General features: G+C 40.7%; 1 protein-coding gene across 2 annotated transcripts; it reads left to right on the top strand.

The window, feature by feature from the left end:
• Window positions 1-3,150: 3,150 nt before the first annotated feature.
• On the top strand, window positions 3,151-5,171 carry her9 (hairy-related 9). Of its 2 annotated transcripts, none has more exons than XM_044122643.1 (4): window positions 3,151-3,603; window positions 3,717-3,812; window positions 3,892-3,979; window positions 4,105-5,171. In XM_044122643.1, the coding sequence occupies exons 1-4, from the start codon at window positions 3,496-3,498 to the stop codon at window positions 4,677-4,679; spliced, it is 867 nt and encodes a 288-aa protein (XP_043978578.1). In that variant the 5' UTR covers window positions 3,151-3,495; the 3' UTR covers window positions 4,680-5,171. The 2 variants fall into 2 exon arrangements, with proteins under 2 accessions (XP_043978578.1, XP_043978588.1); XM_044122653.1 differs by having other exon boundaries at window positions 3,158-3,603; window positions 4,108-5,171.
• Window positions 5,172-22,866: the final 17,695 nt, after the last annotated feature.

Genomic DNA, 22,866 nt, shown 5'->3' with positions numbered 1-22,866 from the left:
AAATAGCTTCAAAAATGTTGTCAGATGGTGTAAATTTATCAAATAATCTTAGCGAAATTGTTCAACTTGATGTTGAAAGCAAAACTGTGTGATTCTCAATAAACATTTAGAGCACAAATCTTGGTCTTCCTTGATGTGAGACTGAAAGCTAAACATGTGTCTGCCTTATTTAGATGCCGAATCTTTTAATGTTTTCAGTAGAGTGTCAGGTCTGTACTAACGGTGGGTCAGTTTGAAATTGTCTGCACGTGTATTACTCTGAAGCTGTTATGATAAACTGGTTATTTAGATGTGTGTCTGAACATGTTAAAATGAATGCTCTTTAAAGAAATGATCACTTCCTGTTAGGTAAAACCCTTACCTTGAGAACTTTTTGTTTCCTTTTAGGATAAATGCATGTGATTATACCTTCTTCAGTCCTCATAGGACATGATACTGATTTTTTATTTTTTTTTAAACAAAACATTTCAGTCTTAGTTTAAGCTCAAGCATTTCAAAAGCTATTACCATTTTCACAAACTCAGATGAGTAGCATTTCAGTTCTTTCTCACTCTAAGTTGGTGTTTCCTCACTGTTTCGCCTAAAGGAATCTTTAATTGTTCATCTTGGATATTTTATGCTGTAAACAAAGATAGTATGCTTATATCTTGTAGGATCTCCCACTCTGTCATGTTACACACATTATCATACATAAACTTTGGAGAATGAGGACATCTGATTTACTACATTCACATTTAGGATCTCCACAGGATGTTCAGCTACTGGCAGAGATTAACCACATGCATGATTAGATTTTTCTCTATAAATCATTAGACACTGCTACATATTGTCACCTTCCTAAAAATAATGACCTAACTCATTTTCTTTTGCCAAAAGTGTTGTTTTCTTATTTTTTGAAACACCTTTTGGAAAGAAAGAGGGGGTGATTGGCAAAGGAATGCGACGATATAGTAAAATGTCTGCAGTGCTGAAGAAATATGTAAATTGACATTCATGCTTTTGAACACTTTTTATCTTCAATTTCAATTTCATGTGTTCAAATTATTATTACTATTATTTTACTTTTTCTGAAGATGAAAGTAAGTAGCTACATAGCATCCATCTTTGTTCTTTCTAAATGTATTAATTTTTGTCACTGTAAAATATGTATAGAGTAATAAACTATCTTGACATGTAAGAACTGAGATCTAGATTTATTATAACCATTATTTTAATGAAAACTTAACACTTTTATTTCTTATATATTAGTGACATGCTTACAGTACATTTAAGTGCATTTGTAGAGCAATATAACCTACTTATCAAATTGATAAAGTAGCACTGAGTTATGTTTTGATTTGTTCTACAGCACATATTTGCTGGATTTTAGCACGCAGATGTATTAAATACACTTTAAATGGCATTTAGCTACAATTAAATATACTTAAAACAAATTTTATAGATTCAAATTAGCAGATTTTAAACAAAGTGAATCTTAAAGATAAGGGAAATATAATAGTGATCTCTATGACTACAAGTTATAAACGTCTTCCAAAATTGTTCAAATTTACTGCACATTTTTCAATTTAATTTGAAAGTCAATGAAGTCAAGGAAGCGCCATCTTGTGGTAATTTGAAGACGATCTTTGGATATCTTTTTTACAGATCCTTATCGATTTGGAAAATAAGTGACAAAATAAAAGAACGTCTCACCAAGGGAAAAGATTCAAGATTTTCCAAATCAATTGGAGCTTCACTACTGAGAAAATACAATTTGTTGAAAACAATTTTGGTCATATCTGAAATTAGCCCCACACGCCCACAAACACACACACACACACACACACAAACAAAACAACAATTGTTCAACAATATTACCAGTAAAATAATAAAATCTAAATTGGATTAACATAAAGTTTATAAAGAAATCAACTTTAAACGTAATTCTTTTTCAAAATCGGATTGTGTTTTAAGAACAGACGAAAGCTCATTCGCATTTTTACTTTAAGCCACAAGATGGCGCCCTCTCTCTCTTTACTGAAAATAAAAATCCATACAATGAAATGGAATGCTGAGAAACAAACGTGTGTAAACTATGTATTTTGAAGGCAATACTAAGCATTTAATATCCTGCTTCACCTTGACTCAAAAAATATATCTACAAAGACACAATGTTAGGAAACCCTTGGGGAGACATTTCAGTTATTTTATTTAAAAAAAAAAATCTTAGTCTGGAAATGATGAACGTGAACTCACGTTCATAAGAATATGGCAAGGTAGACTTCTGCCTCTCTATTCTATTCTATTCTATTCTATTCTATTCTATTCTATTCTATTCTATTCTATTCTATTTTATTCTCCATAACTGCAAAGTGTCCAGACTGCCATCCTTGGGTTTTTTTATAGGCCATTGCTCTGTAATCTGCGAGTTTTGGCACGTGCTCGGTGCAAACCGTAGAAGAAACTGTGCGCGAATGGCACGCGGACAGATGTGGCCCTCTCGCCCTCCACCTCCGCTAGCTGCTCCCGCTCCAGGATGATTGACACAGAGGTGTTGGCGCAGCCAATCGGAGAGCGCGCTGCCTCATTTGTGTAAAGTGGCTGCACGCCATTGGCTTGGAGCGTGCTGCTGCGGACCGCCTCGCGTGCCATTACAGACGTCTCCTCGGAGGCGCATGAGGATTCCTAAAATAGATGGACAGCGCATTTGTTTTCAAGCTTAAAGGGATTTATTAGTTACATAGGCTTTTTAAATAAACAATTAAAAATTATATACACTGTAACATGCAAGACGTCAGTGAAGCGCATTATTTCTTACGGGAAAGCTGAACATTAACATCCACTCATACAAAATATGTTGTTTAGCTATTACTTTGTTTACCTTTTTCGCAAAATTTATCCTGGTAAAAGTCAAACTGCATTCTCTCCAAACAAACACACTCACTTTAATATCTCAGGGAGTTTTAAGATTTTTGACGAGTAAGGAGCAAAGTTGGAGGCAAACATGCAGCGAATTCCCCCCTCCTTATCACTTCACCACCCGGCTCCGCTCTCGCTTTGTTGTTTGTCCCCGCAGGGCTGATTGAGCAGCGCGTGACTGACGGCCCGCGGGGGTGTTGTCCAATCAGCGGTCTGCCCCGCGCCCAAAGGGTGAGTCCTCTCTGCTATTGGCTGAGGCGAGTGTGGGAAAGAATGCAGAGAGGGTTTCACACGAACTGGGAGCACGCGAGCCGCCTATAAGTACCGCAGCAGCGCGTGTCGGCGGCACAAGGCGTAGAGAAGTCGATGCTCGCGGCGCCACGCACGGTTCGAACGCGCTCTGGTTCTGGATGACAGCTCGGCGATAACGAGCGGAACAGTTCAGACGGAACTTTGATGTTCTGCAGTGGCGTTGCGTGATTTTTTTTTTTTTGTTGCTGCTGTTTTTTTTTAATCCCTCGCTGCGATTTCTAAGAGGATTTACTTCTTCGCGTTGCTTGTTTTTTTATTATCACTTTGAACCTGCTGTGATCCATAATGCCAGCTGACACTATGGAAAAGCAGACGGCGTCTCCCATCGCCGGAGCTCCTGCCAACGGATCACACACACCGGACAAACCAAAAAATGCCAGCGAGCACAGAAAGGTAAGACTTGGAACACGGTTTTTAATTTGTCCGGCTGTCATCCTGTGTAATAGTTCGGGCTGATAGAAACTGTGCGGAAATATTTACGAGAGAACTTCTCGGTTTCTTTACAGTCATCTAAACCCATTATGGAAAAACGACGGAGGGCGAGAATAAACGAAAGCCTTTCGCAGCTAAAGACCCTCATCCTGGACGCACTTAAGAAAGATGTAAGTTCAGTGGAAACGCTTCTCTTCAATGAGGAATGTGCTTAGATGTAGTCTAAACTCTCCCTGCTCCCTCATGCAGAGCTCCAGACACTCCAAACTGGAAAAGGCAGACATCCTGGAGATGACGGTAAAGCACTTGAGGAACCTGCAGCGCATGCAGATGAGCGGTAAGTTTACTTATTCTTGCACGTGTGTGTCGGGATGCTTGATTAAACCCCACTTTAAGCAGAGGCAGCCACAAACACGCCACTAAAACTTTTTTTTTCTTCTTCTTCTTCTTGGTCTGTGCCAGCAGCGCTCTCAGCAGATGCGACAGTGATGAGCAAATACAGAGCCGGATTCAACGAGTGCATGAACGAGGTGACCCGCTTCCTGTCCACTTCAGAGGGGGTGAACGCCGAGGTGAGGTCGCGGCTCCTCGGCCATCTGTCCAGCTGCATGGGTCAGATGATGTCCGTGACGTACCCGCAGCAGGCACCGTCCCAGCCGGCGCACCTGGCCCAGCCCCTCCATGTGCAGCTCCCGTCCACCCTGCCCATCAGCTCCAAGCTCAGTCCCGTAGAAGCCGTCTCTCCCAAGGTGTTCGGCGGGTTCCAGCTGGTTCCCGCAACAGACGGACAGTTCGCCTTTCTGATCCCCAACCCGCCCTTCGCCTCCACCGCCACCACCTCTCCTGTTATCCCCCTCTTCTCCAACGCCGGGGTGCCTATCGCGGTGAACGCCAGTCCGGTGCACGGCAGCTCCGCGCCGACGGCAGCGTCTCCAGTGCACGGGATGACGTCCTTCTCCGGGGTGTCCCAGGTGGTCAGCCCGGTGGGGGTGAACGCCGGCGCGGAGAGCAGTGAAGCGGTGTGGCGGCCTTGGTAACTCACACAGAAAGGGGACCAGACACTCGCAAACTTTCCCAGATGAAAGTTTTACCTGAAACTTTTACACATTTGTTGCGGGGTTCAGCCTGCGACTTTTCCTCTCCAGGATGGCAACTTTAACCACTCAAGCTCCCCTTGCTAGTTCTGAATGTTTCGTTTTATGGAACAAATGTTGCTAAAAAACAAAAAAAGAAAAAACAAAACTACAACAAAACAAACATAAAAACAGCGCATGTCTTGTTTTTTGTTTTTTTTAAATTCTAATTTATTGTTAACTCCAACATTTGGATGTCGGTTATAAGGTTCAGACATAAGATTTATAGGAGGCCTTTGTTATGAAGTACTTTTTATGAAAAGATTTAGTTTTGTACAGAGCTGTTATTGATTGTTATACCAAAGCTGTTTTATATTCTGTTTTGTGTTTAAAAGAAAAGAAACTGAAGTTGGGTGGTAACCCAGGGTTTAAATAAATGAGACTTTAAAAAAAAAAGAAGAATGTCTTCAGTTTGCCTTTGTCATGCCTTTTTTTGTCGTAAGTAAAAGTTACATTTTGTGCGTAAAAGTCAAAGGGATCATATTTCAGATTTAAGGTCCAAAGTCTCAAGTGGCACCTTGTCACCAGTTTGGCGGGACCTCCTTACATATGGCCCTTTAGAGACTGGTCCCTGGGGACAATGGAGGGCGCATTTTTCTATTGCTATAAAGGTAATTAAAAGTTTGAAAGGGGGTCTCATCCTGTATGCAGCGGGAGGTTTAAGAAGTCTTAAACCCCATTCATGAGCCTGGGAAATGCGCTCAGGGGTTAATGTCACTAACAGATTGCCTCAGTGAAAGAATATGGAAGGATCCTCGCTTTCTTTTGTGCACCGATTGTTCAATTCCGCTCCCTGTGTGCCTGTCTCGATAAACGAGAGAACGAGGGAACTTTTATTTATTTATTTATTTATTTATTTATTTATTTATTATTTTTTTCAACTTTTTTTTTCTCGCCACTGAGCTTGAATATCGGAACAGATAAAACCTGTTGCAGGATGTGGAAGATTTGAAATAAGATTGAAGTCTTTCTTCCTCACAGTCCAATGTTCATGCGCCCTTAAAGTCCCCGCTTCTCTTCCGTTTCTTCCTACGTAAAGCAATATTTCCCTCGTTAGGAAGTGTCCGGAACTGAGGGGCAGTGCTTCTGTTTCAGGCGGCGTTGCGCTGGCCGTGTGTCAGCCACCTGCGGTCAGCGTGCCCCTTAACTTCGGATTAAGTTACAGCGCGGTGACCGCCGGTCAAAAGCCCTCAACATTTAATACTCCACCGGCGCACTGCCTTGGACGCGCATGGCCAACTCAGACCTGAAGAAAGAGAGTCTATTCCTGGAGCCACAGCTCTCTCTGTGACTCTCATACTTCAAAACATACATACATACATATATATATATATATATATATATATATATATATATATATATATATATATATATATATACATACATACATATATATATATATATATTTAGGCTTTTACCTTGGAAGACCGTTGTAGAGTGGCTCATAAGCAGAATATGATTGAATTATTCTTATTCTTATTAATATTATGCCACCACAACGGCGACATCATTATACTTTGGGATGATGTGTATATGAATTTCTCACATTTGTTCTTATATGGACAATATTGTCCAATAATTTCTCATTATTATTATTATTATTATTATTATTATTATTATTATTATTATTATTATTATTATTATTATTATTATTATTATTATTATTATTATCCGTATAGTACTGTTGGTATTAATATTAGCCTGTTAGTATGCATCTCTTGAGTTTTCATCACATGAGGCTGAAATTAACTCTCGTGGCATTTCAGGCAAAATTTTGTGTTGGAAAACAGATGCCTCTCTGAAAACCCAGTCTCCATTGTGAAACATGGTGATGGTAGAGTCATGCTATGGGGCGGCTTTGCTTTAAAAGGAACGGGGTACATGTCCAGAGTTACTGCATAGCTGTACTGAACCAGAAATCAACAAACAATCAAACAAAATAATCAGGACAGCCCTAGAACCAACCTCCGTTAAACGATTTTAGACTGAGGTTGAAGTTCTCTATGAAACCTTCAGCATAAATGTATGTTCAGGAATCTTTGCATATTTGAACGTTTCACATGCTGAAATGACGTATGGTGGTAATTTCTCACAGCTCCTGGTTTTAATACGTGTTTCTTTGCAGCTGGACTCCTCTTGTTCACTCGTGTACTTGCTTTCTGGCTTTCACCCTCCAGCGCGCCGGTGCCCTGCAGATGACACCGCCAGTAACTGGCATACCGAAACTCCGCAGCAAGTGACGCTTCAGCAGCTTCCTCCTGCGCGGAGGCATACTGAAACACCAGTTGGCAGCATGTGTGGGTTCTGCGGTCGTTCCTCCTCCTTCGCGTCTGAGTTAACAGTTCAGAGATGCCTTTATGGAGCTGAGGTCGTGAGAACCGAGCGAACTAGTCTGCCTGCGGCCTGGCGCGGTGCCACTCAGTAATTCCCCGCTGACTGGCTGGGTCGTGGAGCTGCTCTGCGGAGGTGAGGAGGCGAACACACGCGCGCGTGGACGCCGAGTGCTCCTGGTTCGATGTCAACGTGAGGTTTGGATCCAGTGGTTGTGGGGAAGTTATACTATTTCATAATAACTTGTGTTCTGTTTTGAAAATAAATTGATATATGGGTCTTTTTTTTATTTTTATTTTTTTTATTTTTTATTTTTTTTTTTTTTGCAGTGATTGCATAACGGAACTGTAACCCATAAAGAAAACGCTTCAATGCGCTCTATACAGCTAAGCCTCTAAGTGTTACACATTTGAACCCACGACCTGAGAAGTTCTGCTCAACCGCCTGAAAATCCGCATTTTCAGGCGTTATAGAAAACGAAACGCGGGAATCCGTCCCCAGCGATGAAAAGGATTCCAACAGAGGGCTGGATGTCCCTTGGGGATGTGCGCAGTCGCGTCCCTTGGGAGAAGTCACTATTGAAGGGGAAGGGAGGTCGGGGTCATCAGAGGAGCCACAAATTATCATTCTCATTAGCGAGTGAAAGGGGGAGCGCGCGCGCAAAGTGACCGCCAAACTTTTAACACCACTTTTCCCTCCAAATCCACTGTCGTCATTGTCGCTAGGCGTTGTTGTTGTTTAGGTAACACTTGATACTTTTTGCCTGGAGTGTCAGACAGTTGAGGTGAGTTGTATGTACATACACAGATGCAACTCTGGTTTTCAGGGAAGACAGGAACTGTCAATCGGAACTGTCCTTTTTCACAGGGGGAAGTCTATGTCTATTGCAGTGTGCTACACCGCAAAAGTATTTTGAATCTCTCACGGTCTTGTGACATTAGACAGATGACAATCGATTTTATTTGAATGACCAAATAGTGAAAGAACTTAAGGATGCTTTGCTGCTCATGGGGCCCTTAACCCTCAGGGGACTCCCACGCTTACAGACCATCAAATAAATTTATTGTTGTTTACTGAAAAGAGAGGATTGCAAAACTTGTTTGACGGTTTCAGAAAAAAAAAATTAATGGTGTGAAGTTCAAATTTAATATTGAAATGAATTGTTTACTTTGTACAAGTACAACAAATACTTTAATGAATTGTTGTCTTAACATAGCTGCAGTGTGATGCCACAAGTTTAATTTACAATATTGGGCCAGCTTTGGATACACAGTTCCTAATTTTTATTCCCTTCAAAATCCTGAAGTGTGGCATTTTATATTTAGACCATTCTTTACTCTCATGAAATCTAAATGAAATCTAGTGCAAGTAATTTGCCTTCAGAAGTCCCCTAATCATTAAGAGTGTGAAACTGTGTAATTTAATCTCTGTAAAAATGCAGCTGTTCTGATTGCCATTCAGAGTTTTGCCAGAGATCATCAGATAAAAACAAAGACTGTTAAAAGCTGCTAAAAGCTTGACCCTAGGGCAAAATTCATCTTCTAGCACGACAATAACCCTGAGCATCTTGACTGTTATACAACAGAGTGGTTTAGATCAAAGGATAATCATGTGTTAGAATGGCCCAGTCAAAGTCCAGGCTTAAATCCAATCGAGACCAAGTGGTGAGGAAGGGAGCACATTTCTCTCTCTGGAAGCTGATAGGGACTTACTTTGTAAGACGTGCAGATTTTTATTTGGTGGAGCATTTAGGAAGCCATGCACTCTTTTCCTTCGACTACAGAGCTATGCATTAGTTTGTGTTGATCCATCATATAAAATCTCAATCAAACACCAGACGTTTGTGGTCCTAACATAACAAAATCAATGATGGAAAGACGTCCTCGTCTAAACAAACCATCTGGGAGGGAGGTCATCCGGTGCAACGTTTAAACCTGTTAGCAACCGTTTTCCAAAAATAAAATAAAAGAAAAACAAACGGAGATCGTAATCTTCTCACTGAAGCAGAAACGCAACCAGGTGATTTTCTTGGTTAAAGTTCCTCCCCGTGGATTAAGTACAGAAACTGGGAATACTAGAAACATTGTTCACTCTGGTGATGGATCGTTGAGAGCTGCACTCCTCGGAGTTTCACACGCTATTTTTGCTCGTTGATGTGAGGACGCTGCTGCCACTAAGACAGAAGGAAATGTTCTGCATACTTTGGCCACAGGTTCTGGTGAGGGAATGGCTTACATACGTGTGTGTGTGTGTGTGTGTGTGTGTTTGTGAAGGCAGTCCTCACACCTGTTTCTTTGAGAACCAGAGAGGGCGTCAGGGAGGGGCGGATAAGGACGAGGAGACAGATGGACAGATATAGAAAGGCAGGAACACGATAAAAAAATAAAATAAAACTTCTGAAACTCAAGTAAGATCTTCGGACGTGTGCATTTAGGATGTTTCAGACGGTCCAGAATGAACTTTCCTTTTCTGTGACCTCCCGTGTGACACCTTATTAACAGGTGTTTATGTTTTTATGCCATCCTTCTCACCCTGTCTGGTCTTTCTTGGCTCCCTCCAGGCTTTCACAGCACTTTTTGTATTTATAGCAAGGGACCACTTATCTCGGCCCCCTTGGGCGTGGGTGCGAGGTGTGCAGCAGGCGCGGCAGGATGGACCGGCGCACGCAGATGTGTCGAGCCTGGTCAAATATCACAGGGTTCGAGTGCCGCTTGGCCTCTGTTGATCCCCGCCGCTTGTCTGCAGGACGTACGTCTGAAGCCAGGTTTGGCTTTTCAGCAGCTTCTTCGGTTTCATGGCATCAGGCCTGCGGTTTACAGCCTTGCCGCTCATGCAGATTCCAAGAGGGAAAGTTAAGGGTCCTCTTGACAGGGCTAGAGGTCAGCCAGCAGGCTCCTAGGTGGCCTCAGAGGAGCCTCTGGGTGCTTTTGATTTTTGGTTTTCTACAAGGCTGGGTCAACTACTTAAGCTTTGCCAGCTGTTACGACATTTTAGTAGTTTAACCGCTATGAAGTGTCCTGAATTACATCTTAACTAAATTGTTAATGCAGGAGATCAAAAAATTGAAACATCTTGGTGTAGCGGATGTGCCAAAAATGTCTCTTTTGTTAGTACTGCTAGTGTTAAAATAGCAATCAACTTATTATATTATATTTCCAATACTGAAAACATGACAGGTGTCTGTTTGATATGTTTTAGTTTTAGAGATTGCAAAATTCTAACGTCCGTTTCTTTTGTTTTATGTCCCAAACAGAAGACACGTTCTGGTTAAGTCCAGTTGTAAAACACTAAATCAACATCTCAACATAAACAGACATGAGTCGTGAACGAGACAACTCAATATCTCCACCTAGTGCATGAAACCCACCCCGCTAAGATGACATGGTGTGTATATCTGTGTTTCACATGTGTCTGTGGGTGCGTGTGACTCATCTCGTGTCGAACAACATGTCTCGACTTGTACCCAATTTGACACTTCAGAAGATCATTTGCTGGGATCTTACCCATGATGCCACTGTCTGTGTCTGTTGTTTGTGGGCGACGTCTCTTCCTCTTTTGTGTGTGTGTGTCTGTGTGGTGGGCTTCACTGTGTGGTTATATGACTGTGAGAAACAGTCTTTAGCCTATTTCACTGAGGAACTGAATGACTCAACTGCAATACGACATTTCGCCACAAATGTTTTGTTTGTTTGTTTGTTTTTTTGCCTGTTGTTTTTTGTTGTTTTGTTTTTATTTTTAACCAATTTTGTGATTATTAGGAAACAAAACTAACGATGAATACAAATTCTAGCCTTCATTTAAAGCCTCAAGATATGTTGAAAAAAGAAAAAAAAGAGTCTGATGTCATTGCTTTATTTCTTTAATGTCTGACGGCTGGAATACTCATACCAGTTAGTGTCTTAAATACAGTTTTATCTTCATGGTAAAGTGAAGTCAGCCATTGTGGCATTGTGGCCTTTTCTTTCATTTTCATATCTCTATCAGCGTTTCAGTCAGCTCGCATGTTACCAACATTTTTTATTTTTATTTTTTTACCTCTAAGTTGGACAGACACGTTTTTCCTGGAGAAGGGAACTGACTCGCCTAAATTGATCTGAGAGAATTGATGAGATGTGTCTCCAGCTGGTACGTGATCCAGACACAGATACGCAGTTTAAACCAGAGAATTGTGTTATTTTACAGACTACAAATTGTTCCAGAGTATAAATTTCATCATTCAGAAAATGCGTCATGAAGAGTGAAAAAAAAACAAAAAAAAAACAACGTAAGTTGCGTTGGTCCCATGACCAGCCAAATTATGAAAAGAAGTGCGATTTACAGTCTGGAAAATACGGCATATAGATAAAAAAGACATGCTAGCTCCTTTCTCATCTTCTGACTTTAAATCAGAATAATTTGTTCCCCTTTTCTCCACACAGGATTAGCAAAATTATTTATGTTAGCTAAGTGGTAAGATCAATATTCTTAGAGACTTTTTCAAGCTTCTCCTGACAGAACTGGTGTAACTGAGAGAAAGCTGCTTTATTCACAGGTTTCTATGGCATCTAGAGCTGAGCTTTGTGATGGAGATCATTAACTAGGTTGTCCTAAAAAATTTTTTAGGACAACCTAGTTGGTTAGCTGTTAAGAAGACCCATTACCATTTCACCTTAATCTTTCTGGAACTTTTTGAATCCTTTTAATATTTCCACATAAAGTTATTTTCCTTTATGTGGAATCAGCATCTGTTTTATTTAGCGCACCGGTCCCTCTTGCAGCACATGCAGTACGTCCGATACCGTACTTCACAGTCAGAAATTTGTTTGCAACCAGACTTGTTGAGAACCACAGTTCTCTTTTTGATATCTTGACACATTTTTCCTTGAGCAAAAGTATGTTTGAGATGTTGCCTTTAAAATCCATCTTGTCTCGTTTTATTGAGATTTGGTGAAATAACATTTTAGAACTCTTTTTCTAAACTGCAGAACTACAAAATGTCAAACGAGTGACAACATTTCTATGGCTCCTTCAACATTTCTAAAAATCAGAGGGCGCATCACCTTTGCTACTACTTAGATACAATGTGAGGTATTTTCTGCTAAGGCCGTTGTCTGGACATGCATTTTCAGTGGTCATAATGAAAACAGTGGTCAGACAAAGTTAAGAAAGTGAAACATGTTTGCAGAAATTAGCAAAAAATTCCTGAGTGCCTTTAGTATTCAGCCAAAATGCTAAAACAATGGGAAAACACACAAAAGAGTAATACACTAAAGGCAAATAAAATGTGGATTCTTTTTTTTTTTTGCATTTCTGCTCTTGCAAATGTGGTGAACTCTAAAACTGCCTTATTTAGTTTATTTGCATCACTTTAAACAGGCATTTTACTGTTTTATGAAAATACCCTACTTCTTTACAGTAAAGTAAAGCAAAGTCAGCATTCTCTACATTTTTCTGTCAGCAGACATTTAGTGAAGATCAATGAGATCAAGGTAAGTGTCATGCCCTGGTATAAATCTAGCAAACGAAACACAAGCCTGTGTGACCAAAGGATATTCTGCTCTGGGATGTGTTGAAAGACATCCTTTCCTGGTCTGACGTCCCGCTGTGCCGAGGGCTGCAGTCCTATCTGGGTCCTGCTCCAGTTAGGTGCTGACAGCCGCACTGTTGTAAGACCATTATCACTTTAGCACTGCAGAGAGGTGGTGGTGGTGGAGGGCATTGTCCCCTGAACTGGCAAACAGGATGTCCTGGTGTCTGGTCCCATCTCATCTGGGCCGTCCTTTGTGTCTGTGGAGACTGGGACAAATCCCTGCTGCAGATGTGACCATCTTTCAGCTTTTTGCAATATTAACCCTTCCTTCCTTTTTATCTGTTAACTCCTTTATGAACAAGGCTTCCCGAAAGCAGATTGTGATGCAAAGCAGCGAGCAGACACTGTAAACGAGTGTATGTGCGTAGCTGTGCTTTTGCGCTGAATGTCGCAGCGGAGTGAGTGTTACGAGATAAGCCCTCGTCTACTTTTCCTCTTCCTCCCCCCACATTCCCTTTTCATTCCATGGGAAGGCAAACACTCATCCTCTTCACTTTTTCTTATGGTAACTGTTGAACAGTGTGTGTGCTCCACTTGTGGATTTATTGCCTGAACTGTGCGGGGGGTGGGGGGGTGGGGGGGATGAGTGGGCTAAGGGTACTAGGACTAGTGTCAATAAGTGGATAGGCTCACTGCAAATAAATGCGCTCGAATGGGCAGAGGGAGCTGAGAATGCAGCTGAGCACACACACATACAAACACACCCTTATGCACGCACACAGATTAATACAAATTACTCCTTAATGCCACAACCCTCTAGAGAAATATTCAAACATGATACAAAAGAGATCAAGTATGAAAACCAGCCAATATTTTCATTTGTTTCACATTTAAACCCCTTAGACAAAAACAATCTCCACACAGAAAACTCATCTGTACTTATGAAGATGATAAGGAATGCAACATAAATCATCTTAAAGCAACAAGACTTAAAGTTTGCAAAAGCAGAAGTTGTTCTACAAATCATTGTTGTCCAGAAAACACACTCTTTTTCAGCAGTTTCCTCATCTCCGGCGCTCATCCGTCTCCTTCACTGTCAGACTCTTATCTCTGCTGATATAACAAGCAGCTTTTGAGTGGCACTTAACAAAAGGCTTCAGAAGGTAAACAGTGGCTCCACAGCCGCCTTGTACCCCCCGTGATGGTTGGCGCTGACCGTTCCAGGATGGATCACCCGTCCTGCATGAGCACTCATCTCATCTACAGCTCTCCAGAGAGTTGAGACATGTGGCCGTGATAAGATTAGCATGAGGCGATAGCACAGATCAAAGCCTGCCCATTATGCCTCTGTTCAGTCTGTGAGTGTGTGTGTTTGTCTTTGTGTGTGCCGTGACGTTAAGGTGAACAAAAAAAACGACGATTTCTGGGTTCACTCAGAGGTTGGACCCCTTTTTGATCTCAGAACTTTCTGACGTTTTTGTTTCATAGATTCAACAAGGTGTTGGAAACATTCCTCACTGATTTTGCTCCATATTAACACAATAGCATCACACCGTTGCTGCGAGTTCATCGGCTGCACCTCAGAGATGTCAATCCCCGTTTCACCAGATCCCAGCGGAGCTCTGTTGGATTGGGGAAGTATTGATGTATTGATCGTAGAGACCTATGGCGTACAGTGAATCCGAGCTCTGTGACATGACGCGTCATCCTGTTGGATGTAGACATCAGACGTCGGGGATCACAAAGTGATGGACACGGTCATGTAGTTTTTTAAAAGTTGCTCAATTAATACTAAAGAGCCAAAAGTGTAGCAAGATAATGTCTTCCATGCCTTTACACCAGCAGCCTGAACTATTAATGCAAGGTGGGAGAGATCCTTGTTTTCCTCTCTTTTATTCCAAATTCTGACCCCGTCATACTGGACCAGGAATTCCTATTTCAAATTTTTGTGATCCTGTAAGAATTGTGGTTCTTCTTTTCCATTTTTAGCTGATGGCCGTGGCTCCTGGTGTGTTCTGCTTCTGTAGAACACACCATATTCAACTGATATGAACCATTGTTGTCTTTTTATGATCTTAATCCTTTCTGTCCATTTGACTTTTGACACCAACAAGGAGTTGCTGCCACTGGATTTGCTGAGCTGCTACTTGTGTTTACTGAAACTGAACATACCAACATACCAAGTGGGTGTAGAGTGCAGTGTCTCTCTCTTGTCCTGTCCCAGTTATCCCTTTTAATAAAGTTTATTAGTAGGATGAAAAAAATTACATATCATTAAACTAAATATAGCAAATTTTTTTATCTCACTGTTTTTTTTTTGTTTTTTTTACTATTTTCTCACACTAATTAGCATTTTGGGGACATTGCTTGAGGTGAAAAGTAAAAAGATCTGCATTCAGAAAGCAGTAAAAGTTGCCAATGCGGTTTTGAGGACACACTCAGCGAACAAAGCAAAAGAGAAAAGTAAGCTATGACATCATGGAGCCGCATAAACCTACGTGTGGAGGAAAAGATGCACGAACATCTAAAATTGTAAGATTTTCTCCATGTGGTGTAAATTAAGCTGAAAAGTTCGTTTAGTAAAACTGTGCTCAGCTAGTTTAAAGAAACATACAAGTAAGAAATATATAAAATGAAAAATTTTGCATTCAGCTGCTGGAAAAATGCATTTTTGAATCATTCGATCGTCTAAAATAAATCTTCTAAACTTCTGAACAACTTGTGCATGCAATTCACAGGAATAAATTAGAACTAATTGTCTTCATTTTTGATTAAGACCCCAGCAGCGAGCTTCTTGTGCTCATACCCACTGCAGCGTTGGAGACTGCTCCGACTCTGAGCATTAGAGCAGACATCTTTGTGTGAGATAGAGATGCCTGGCCGCCCCCTGCAGCGTCGCTCTGCGCTGAGTGACAGCACCAGTCTGGCTCTACAATGGATGATCTTTGCTGTGTATCTGACTGTATAAACACAAGTGGGACGGTTCCCTCACCCAGAACTCCAGTATTGATCATTCAGGGGAGATCTCACAGCCACGCTCATTGTCCCCCCCCCCCCCCCGTCTCTTTCTTCCCTGCCAATCAATAGCTCTTTGTGCTGATTTTTTACCCATTGACAAATCACTCTGTCCCGTTCCTTTTGTTTAGCTGTCAGTCAAGGAAAAGGTAAAGCTGTACTCGGTACTCAAGGGAAAGAAATTAATTAGCCCTTGGATAAAAACAACGTTGAAGTGTTTGAGAATATCTCAGGTTTTTCCAACTAAACTTTCTGTGTTTCAAGACTTTATTTTGCATTTCTGTTTTTTTTTTTCCATTTGCAGATTTATTTACAGATTTCTTTGGTAACTCACCTTTACATGCAAACCACTTCATTACACGAACTTACAAGGACTTGAATAATCCAGCGAGTGATGATCATCTGCACAGGCTGTTGTGCCATTTGTAAGTGGAAAAGTTACAGCCATCACTATTTATTGTTGCTGGAGGTATTTACATACATGTACATCATTTACTGTATGCATTAGTTTAATAGGTTTTATACTGAAAAAAAAAAAAGATTGAAATGTGTTTCTTATTCCTTATTTTGTTATTTTATGATTAAAATTGCCAGACTTTGCTCACTGCTTCAGATGGCATCCTTGTAAAATATGAAATTAGGTGTTATGATCAATTACTCAATACTTATGTAGCCTTTTGTCTAAGTACTTCTTTACTCTTCAGTAATTTCTTTGATGAATGCTTCTTACTTTTATTTAAGGAAAGGCATATTGAAGTAGTTTCACTCTTACTTGACAATAACTTTTGGGCATTTTACCCACATCTACTTATTCACTTCATTTAACTTTAAATGCAAACAAACATCTGTTGTCAAATGAGATCTCCAGGGTGTTTGGGTGTGAAATCCAAAATGGCTACAGCAATCTCTGTGTTTTATGAAAACAGGTGTTTGTGATCTTCTTAATATAATCAGCCAAATGCTAAATTGTTTGTCCCAACACTACAAGAAGTTTATATTTAACTAACTAGTTTTCTCATCTTTAAATAAGCAGTGTACATTTTATACTTACAAACAGTGGTTGAACATTTTAGTTTAAGCAATTAAATGATGATTATCTAGTTTTATACCCACTCGTTAAACAGAGAGCCTCTATAACCTTTACAAACCCACAAGCTCTAAACAAGGCTAACTTCACAATAACAGCTTGTATTATCACCTCATGCCTTTGGTTTAGACGCCGGGCACTCACCATGCTGCCAGGAAAAAAAAGTCTCACGAGTCATCAAGCTACGTTTGACCAAGTGAGAAATCTCTCGTCTGAGAGTGTGATGTGTGCCCTGCTGTGACCGCAGACAATGAGAATGATGCGAGAGAGAGAGATTTGATCAGAAGCTCTGAGCCACTGACGTTAGCACTGAGCTACGCCTCAAGAACTCACAGGACAGAAATGAGTCAGCCTCTCACTTGGTGGATGTTTGTGATTAATGTTGTTTGGTAGACATATATTATTCCACCTGCCCGAGTCATGAATTTGTGTGTTTTCAAGCTGCTGTCGAGCTGCAGAAGCAGCTCCCCTCACATTTGAGTCAGACTTTTATTGCTTGAAATGATCATCTGTTGTTGGCGGCTTTCGGCTTCCTGCCAGATACAGTCTGCTCTCGGGGCATCCTTTGGCAGTCCGTGGACACATGCCATGCTGGATGCCAGCGGCTCTCCCTACATGTGTTCGTCCCATGCTGCAGGCCATTCTTTCGCATATGGCCCCTTGCCATGAGTCAGCAGCGGCGGTCAGAGGTTTCCACTCCTAGACACAACAGTCTGTCCGGGAAAAACAACTCTCTGATGCCTCAGCCTTCCTATATTGTCTGGGATGATTCCGAGTCAAGAGAGACTCATTGTTTGGACGTCTTTGTAGTGCAGGTCCATTGCAGCAGGAATGTGGGGATTTCCTCCCTCGTTTGTATTTTTAGATCTGTGTGTGAACTCAAGAAAGCTGTGCAGGCGGCTGTGCCTTGTGGGGTCCAAGGGTGGGGTCCGTACCTCTGTTCAAGTGTGGGAATCTGCTCATATGATAGCAGCGAGGGTGTGTGAGTGAATGTGTTTTGGAAACTAGTGCACTGTTTTCTCCAGAAAACTATTGCGCCACCAGGCACAAGGATGGGGCATCGGCCTCCGATTAGTTCTGCCTGCATTTGAGCGTTGCGTTCTGCCTCAGATCTGACAGCTCAACATTGGACTCAGTCGGAGAATCTGGTCTTTAAGGGAGCTCTGACCTCCCAGGGAAATGTTCTTCTTCAGGTTACCCCTCTTTGACACCGGTCAATGGGGGCTTCTGTGCAGGCGGGTGGATGGGGTGAGTTTGGGGAATGGACGGGTCATATCCTGAAGGACCTGTCACCTCCGAATCTAAACTGAGTGGGATCTCCTTCCGGGTCTCACTCACATCCTGTCAACCTAGCTGACATCTCCTGACACTTTGGCCTGACCTATTCCCTGTAGAGTACACATGTGGTTGTAAGAATCATTGTGTGAAGGCGTGGGCATGTCTGTGTGTGTGTGTGTGTGTGCGTGTGTGTGTGTGTGTGTGTGTGTGTGTGTGTGTGTGTGTGTGTGTGTGTGTGTGTGTCTGACTGGACATCTGTTGATTCATCCTTTTGAATCACATACGCTGTGCTGTCACATCCTTTGTCAGGACAAACTACCATCTGATAGTTTAGGAAAAGAAAAAAAAGTCACAGCAACATAATATTGTGTATTTTATTGAGATTTTATGCCACAGACCATCATAAGGTAGAGAATAACTGCAAGATATAATTAATATGATACCTGCTTTTAAAGGTTTCATAAATAAAAATCTGAAAAGTGTTGAGTGTTTATAACCTTCACCCTCCTTTTACTCTTATACAGTGAATTAAAAATAAAATACCGACTAAAATGATGATAGATTCAAAGATTTTGCACAGTTCTCACCAAACAGAGAAATCAAAGAATAATAATAACTCTCATTTTGTATATTTTGACATGATAGCACTATTTGGATCAGCATTTGGCATAGTTTTTAATGACATTCAAGTATTATTCATACTGTATATAAAAAAGGAAAAAAGTGAAACTATGAAAAAAGTTAGCGCTATCTTAAACAAATACTGAATTACATTTTATGTAATGCCCAACTGTTCTGTGTCGACCAAGTACTGAGTGTTTTCAACGAGCCAGAGAAACCGTTTGAACACATCCGTCTTTTATACACAACTAAATGTGAAGGTTTTAAGCCAATATGTGAAACATCTGGTGAAAAAGTAACACTGCACATCATCTTTAATATTTTGTTCCATGTTAGAACATGGTGTTGGCAGCATTATTCTGCAATTATTGAATCGGGACACTGAACACAAACCACCATCAAACTTCTCAAATATAATTGTTTGAAGCAACGGATCATTTTCTTTAAATTTCACTATTAAGCAATGTTTTGAGGTTTGTATATCAAACAAATCCTAGTAAAATAAAGTTCAAAACATCTTAATACGTTTGCAAGGCACAGGATAAAATTATTGGTAAATGTTGCTGTAATTTAGCAGAAAGATAAAGGATTAAGTAATGAGTGTTTTCAGGTTATTTCAGCTAAAGATTTAAATTTGTAAACTTTTAACTAGAACACTTTCCCTTTATAATCTTAATAGGTGCAATTTCAGAAAATTCTACATCCAGAGATCTTCCCTAATGCGAATGATCCACCGAATGCCTCATTTGAAGAAATAACACATGCATGTTTTAGCATAATTAGAGCTGATTTGCTTTAAGAAAAAGTCCCACCATGTGAAGCCTGTGATGACATCATCACGTAGTTTAGCGGTGAGTAATGAAACAAGTCAATCTTTGTTCCCTTTCTCACACAGCTTCTGTTTTGCTGGTAGAACTTTCTTCATCTGTTCTGTGATATTTGGTTTCGAATAATAAAAAGCTAAAAAATATTCATACTTGCTTTGCATCACCACTGAAGCTCAAGATAATAACTCATCCGAGTTGAATGTGGCATGAAGCCTAATCAGTTGCGTTAGAAACATTTAGGATTAAGAAATGAATAAAAATGACTCTGTGTCGCAGCCTTTTGGGTTTTTGCCTGAGTTTCTATCTGGTGGGTTGTTTATATTCTGTCAGGCCTTGCCAGATTTTTTCTGTTTATTGTTTTGAGGTTGCCATGGTACTTCATTCCTTTGTGCTAGTTTCTTCATCCTGTCCTTTGTTTCTTGTATTTTTGCATTCATTTTTCTTAGATTGTTGTCAAGCAGTATCCTTTTGGGTTTCTAGATTTTTGAGTCTTGTTTTAGTTTGGGGTTTTTTCTGTTTATTTCCCTTCTCCACAGTTTCCTTGCTCATCAGATTTATTGTGCCTAACCAGATTGTCTCTCTGCTTGCCTCAGCTGCTCCACATTTCACCTGATTTATTTTGCCCCTTCCTAACTTTCCAACCCTGGCTCAAGATTTAATCTCCTAATTTTTTGTTGTTCGGTGCCGCGCCCAGCTGTTTTATGCCAAGGATTAATCTTACTCTCTCTGTTTTCTTTTATCATTCAGAGAGCAATCAGCAAGTGTATTTTACCCCAAGTCTGTCGGTCCGTTTTTATTTTTTCTGTTGGAGTTCTGCCACGTCCACTCACCTCATGACACGCCATCCACAAGGACAATTTAAACATTTTTATTTGTTTTTTAACATAAAGATACAGCTAAAAATGTTTTTTAAATAAACATTTATCAAGTTGGACGTCATAAAGTGCATTCAGTCTTTCGACCTATCGTCACTTTGCCACTGAAAACATGATGTTTTATTTTCTTTCTAATCATCTAAAGGACTTTAAATTTTCTTGTAGCTGTAAAAGATGTGCAAAAAAATAATGCATTCTGTTTTTGAGTTAAAATTACTTTAGGATAGGTTGATAATATTTACAGACAAATTGTGAATCACCTTTGAGTTAATCTCTCTTTCTTGTGAAAGAAGAGAGCCTTTAATGTCCGTATTAATGTAGAAGCAGGTGGTAAAGAAGCCTTTGTTAATCACTTAATAATGAATTCTCCCATTTTACATGGAGGCTTCCCCCCCACCCCATTCGTTTACTTCTCCTGCATGGGCTGCAGATACTTTATAAAAAGTTTATTTTACCGTGAAATGAGTAAGCACGGATAAATGGCTAACGCAGGGTTTTGTCTGTCAATGCAGTCGACCTTATTGGGGGTCCAGCGACTGGGCAGGTTCGGACCATATGTCACCATTCCGGCCCTTTGTAAGGGCGTGTCTCTGTGGCAACCGCATCAGCTGTGGCCATTGTGCGCAGGGACTCAATGGCCCATATATTCATTGCCGGCCTGGCTTGGGCCTCGCAACAGAAACAAATTGATACATACAAGCTCCCTGCCCCATTTGGCTTTGCATGACACATTTCAAATAGACGAAAGAAAAAAAAGGGACATTTTACTCTGCTGAAAACCTTGAGAAAAGCTTGGTTACCATAGTGGTCATGCAGTAAAAGCAGCCATGGGCCATTAAACTCCAATCAGATGTAAATTTGGGCTGCCCCCACATACACTGAAACAAAACCCACTGCACACAGCAGACACACATTAAACAGTTTGTTTGCCAATTCACATGTCAGCTTAATGAGTTTTTATTCGCTCGGCCTTTGTTTAAATGAAGAGAATTACAAACCATTGTTGATTTATACCTCTGGCCACTCCAGTCGCCACCGCGTCGCCTTTTCATTACTCACGTTGAGTCAGGTGGTTAAATCCCAACAAAAAAGGGATTTATTTTTTTTGTTGTTTTAGATTTGAAAATTGATCATCTTGGAGCTACAAAACCATGTCTGACAACGACAATAAAATAAACAAGATACAATCTTAATACAATTATGACAAACAAAAGTATCTGTTCTTAACAGCAGATCCCGATTTGCTTGTTTTCAGTAGCTACGTCATCCCCGTGGTTAATTTTTCATCTTAAGACCCACTGTTCTTCCCCTTCTCATGCTTTTCATTTCGGCGTTGTGAACAGTGAGCGCATTATGCGAGATCATTCTGTTATTATTACCCCCCATAAAAATGTCCTGGAGCACAGGAAACAAGTTCTAATGGAAAGCGAGGAGCCGGTGGGTGTCGCGTCTCTGGGACAGGAAGCAATGTGCCCATGTGATTTGGGCAGAGAAAATATTTTTGCCTCACTCGGTGGCTGCAGGTCTGTCTGAGCTTGTCATGCCACGCGGCCCAGTTCAATGGCACATGTGGTGCTGGCTGTTGTTGTAATAATCAGAGGTATTGTGTTTAATGTTGCCTGGTCTCTGTTGGAGTGCAAGCAACCAGCTGCAAGAGGATGTGTCTCTAGAACGGCTTTATTTCTCAGGCCAACAATGTCAGTGTTTATTGTTGCGGAAGGGAAAAAAAATCCTTCGATAGACAATAAGAAGTTTCTCTGTGACAGTGAGTAGATTGTTTTATTGTTGCAACTTTAAGCTGTGATCAGACCACATCACACGAAAGGAAGAAAATCTGTAAAACTGGAAATGTGTTAATTAGAAATTAGTGTCAGTTTGCTCTGCAGTGACAACAGCAGAAACTGCAGACTGAAGAACATAAACACTGAGCCTCATGTTCACCAAACACTAGAGATGGTGATGTGTGGAGTTATGGCTCTGACTGCTGGGCTCTATTTCCAGTCTCAGGTACACGAGTTTGCATCATTTTGACAACAAAACGTGACCAATCATGTAACAGTACAAGAACCTCAGCGCTTTGGAGCTGATTGAGGAGCTAAAGCTACGCTAATAAACAAAACCGTCATCCTAACCATCTCTGTCCAGGTCTGACCACGTCATCCTGTTCAAAGTTTAACAGTTTATGCACAACCATGTATGTAATGTCATATCCATCATTCAGACTGAAACACCTTTAAAAAATAACGATAGCTGCTGTTTCTATTGCCATATAATTAGTCTAGCACAGGTTGGTTTGCTAAGGCTCTAAGAGACTTTCAGCAACATTCACTAACAAAATTTTATAGCTGCTTTTTTTATTTGTCTAATGACTTGATCATGTTAACAGTACTCCCAGTCCAAAATGTCCAAAAGCATTTTTTTTTTTTTTACTTTTAAAAAAAAATTCCCCATGTGAATTTTGGTGGTAAAGATGCTAATAACCAGGACCTAAACATCCTGACAGGTGCAAATTATTTCTTCTCTTAGTCATTTAGTACGTTAGTAGTTT

This window comes from Gambusia affinis, linkage group LG01 (assembly GCF_019740435.1).
Source record: "Gambusia affinis linkage group LG01, SWU_Gaff_1.0, whole genome shotgun sequence".
Lineage (NCBI taxonomy): Eukaryota > Metazoa > Chordata > Actinopteri > Cyprinodontiformes > Poeciliidae > Gambusia > Gambusia affinis.
This window is presented reverse-complemented; position numbering and strand designations above follow the sequence as displayed.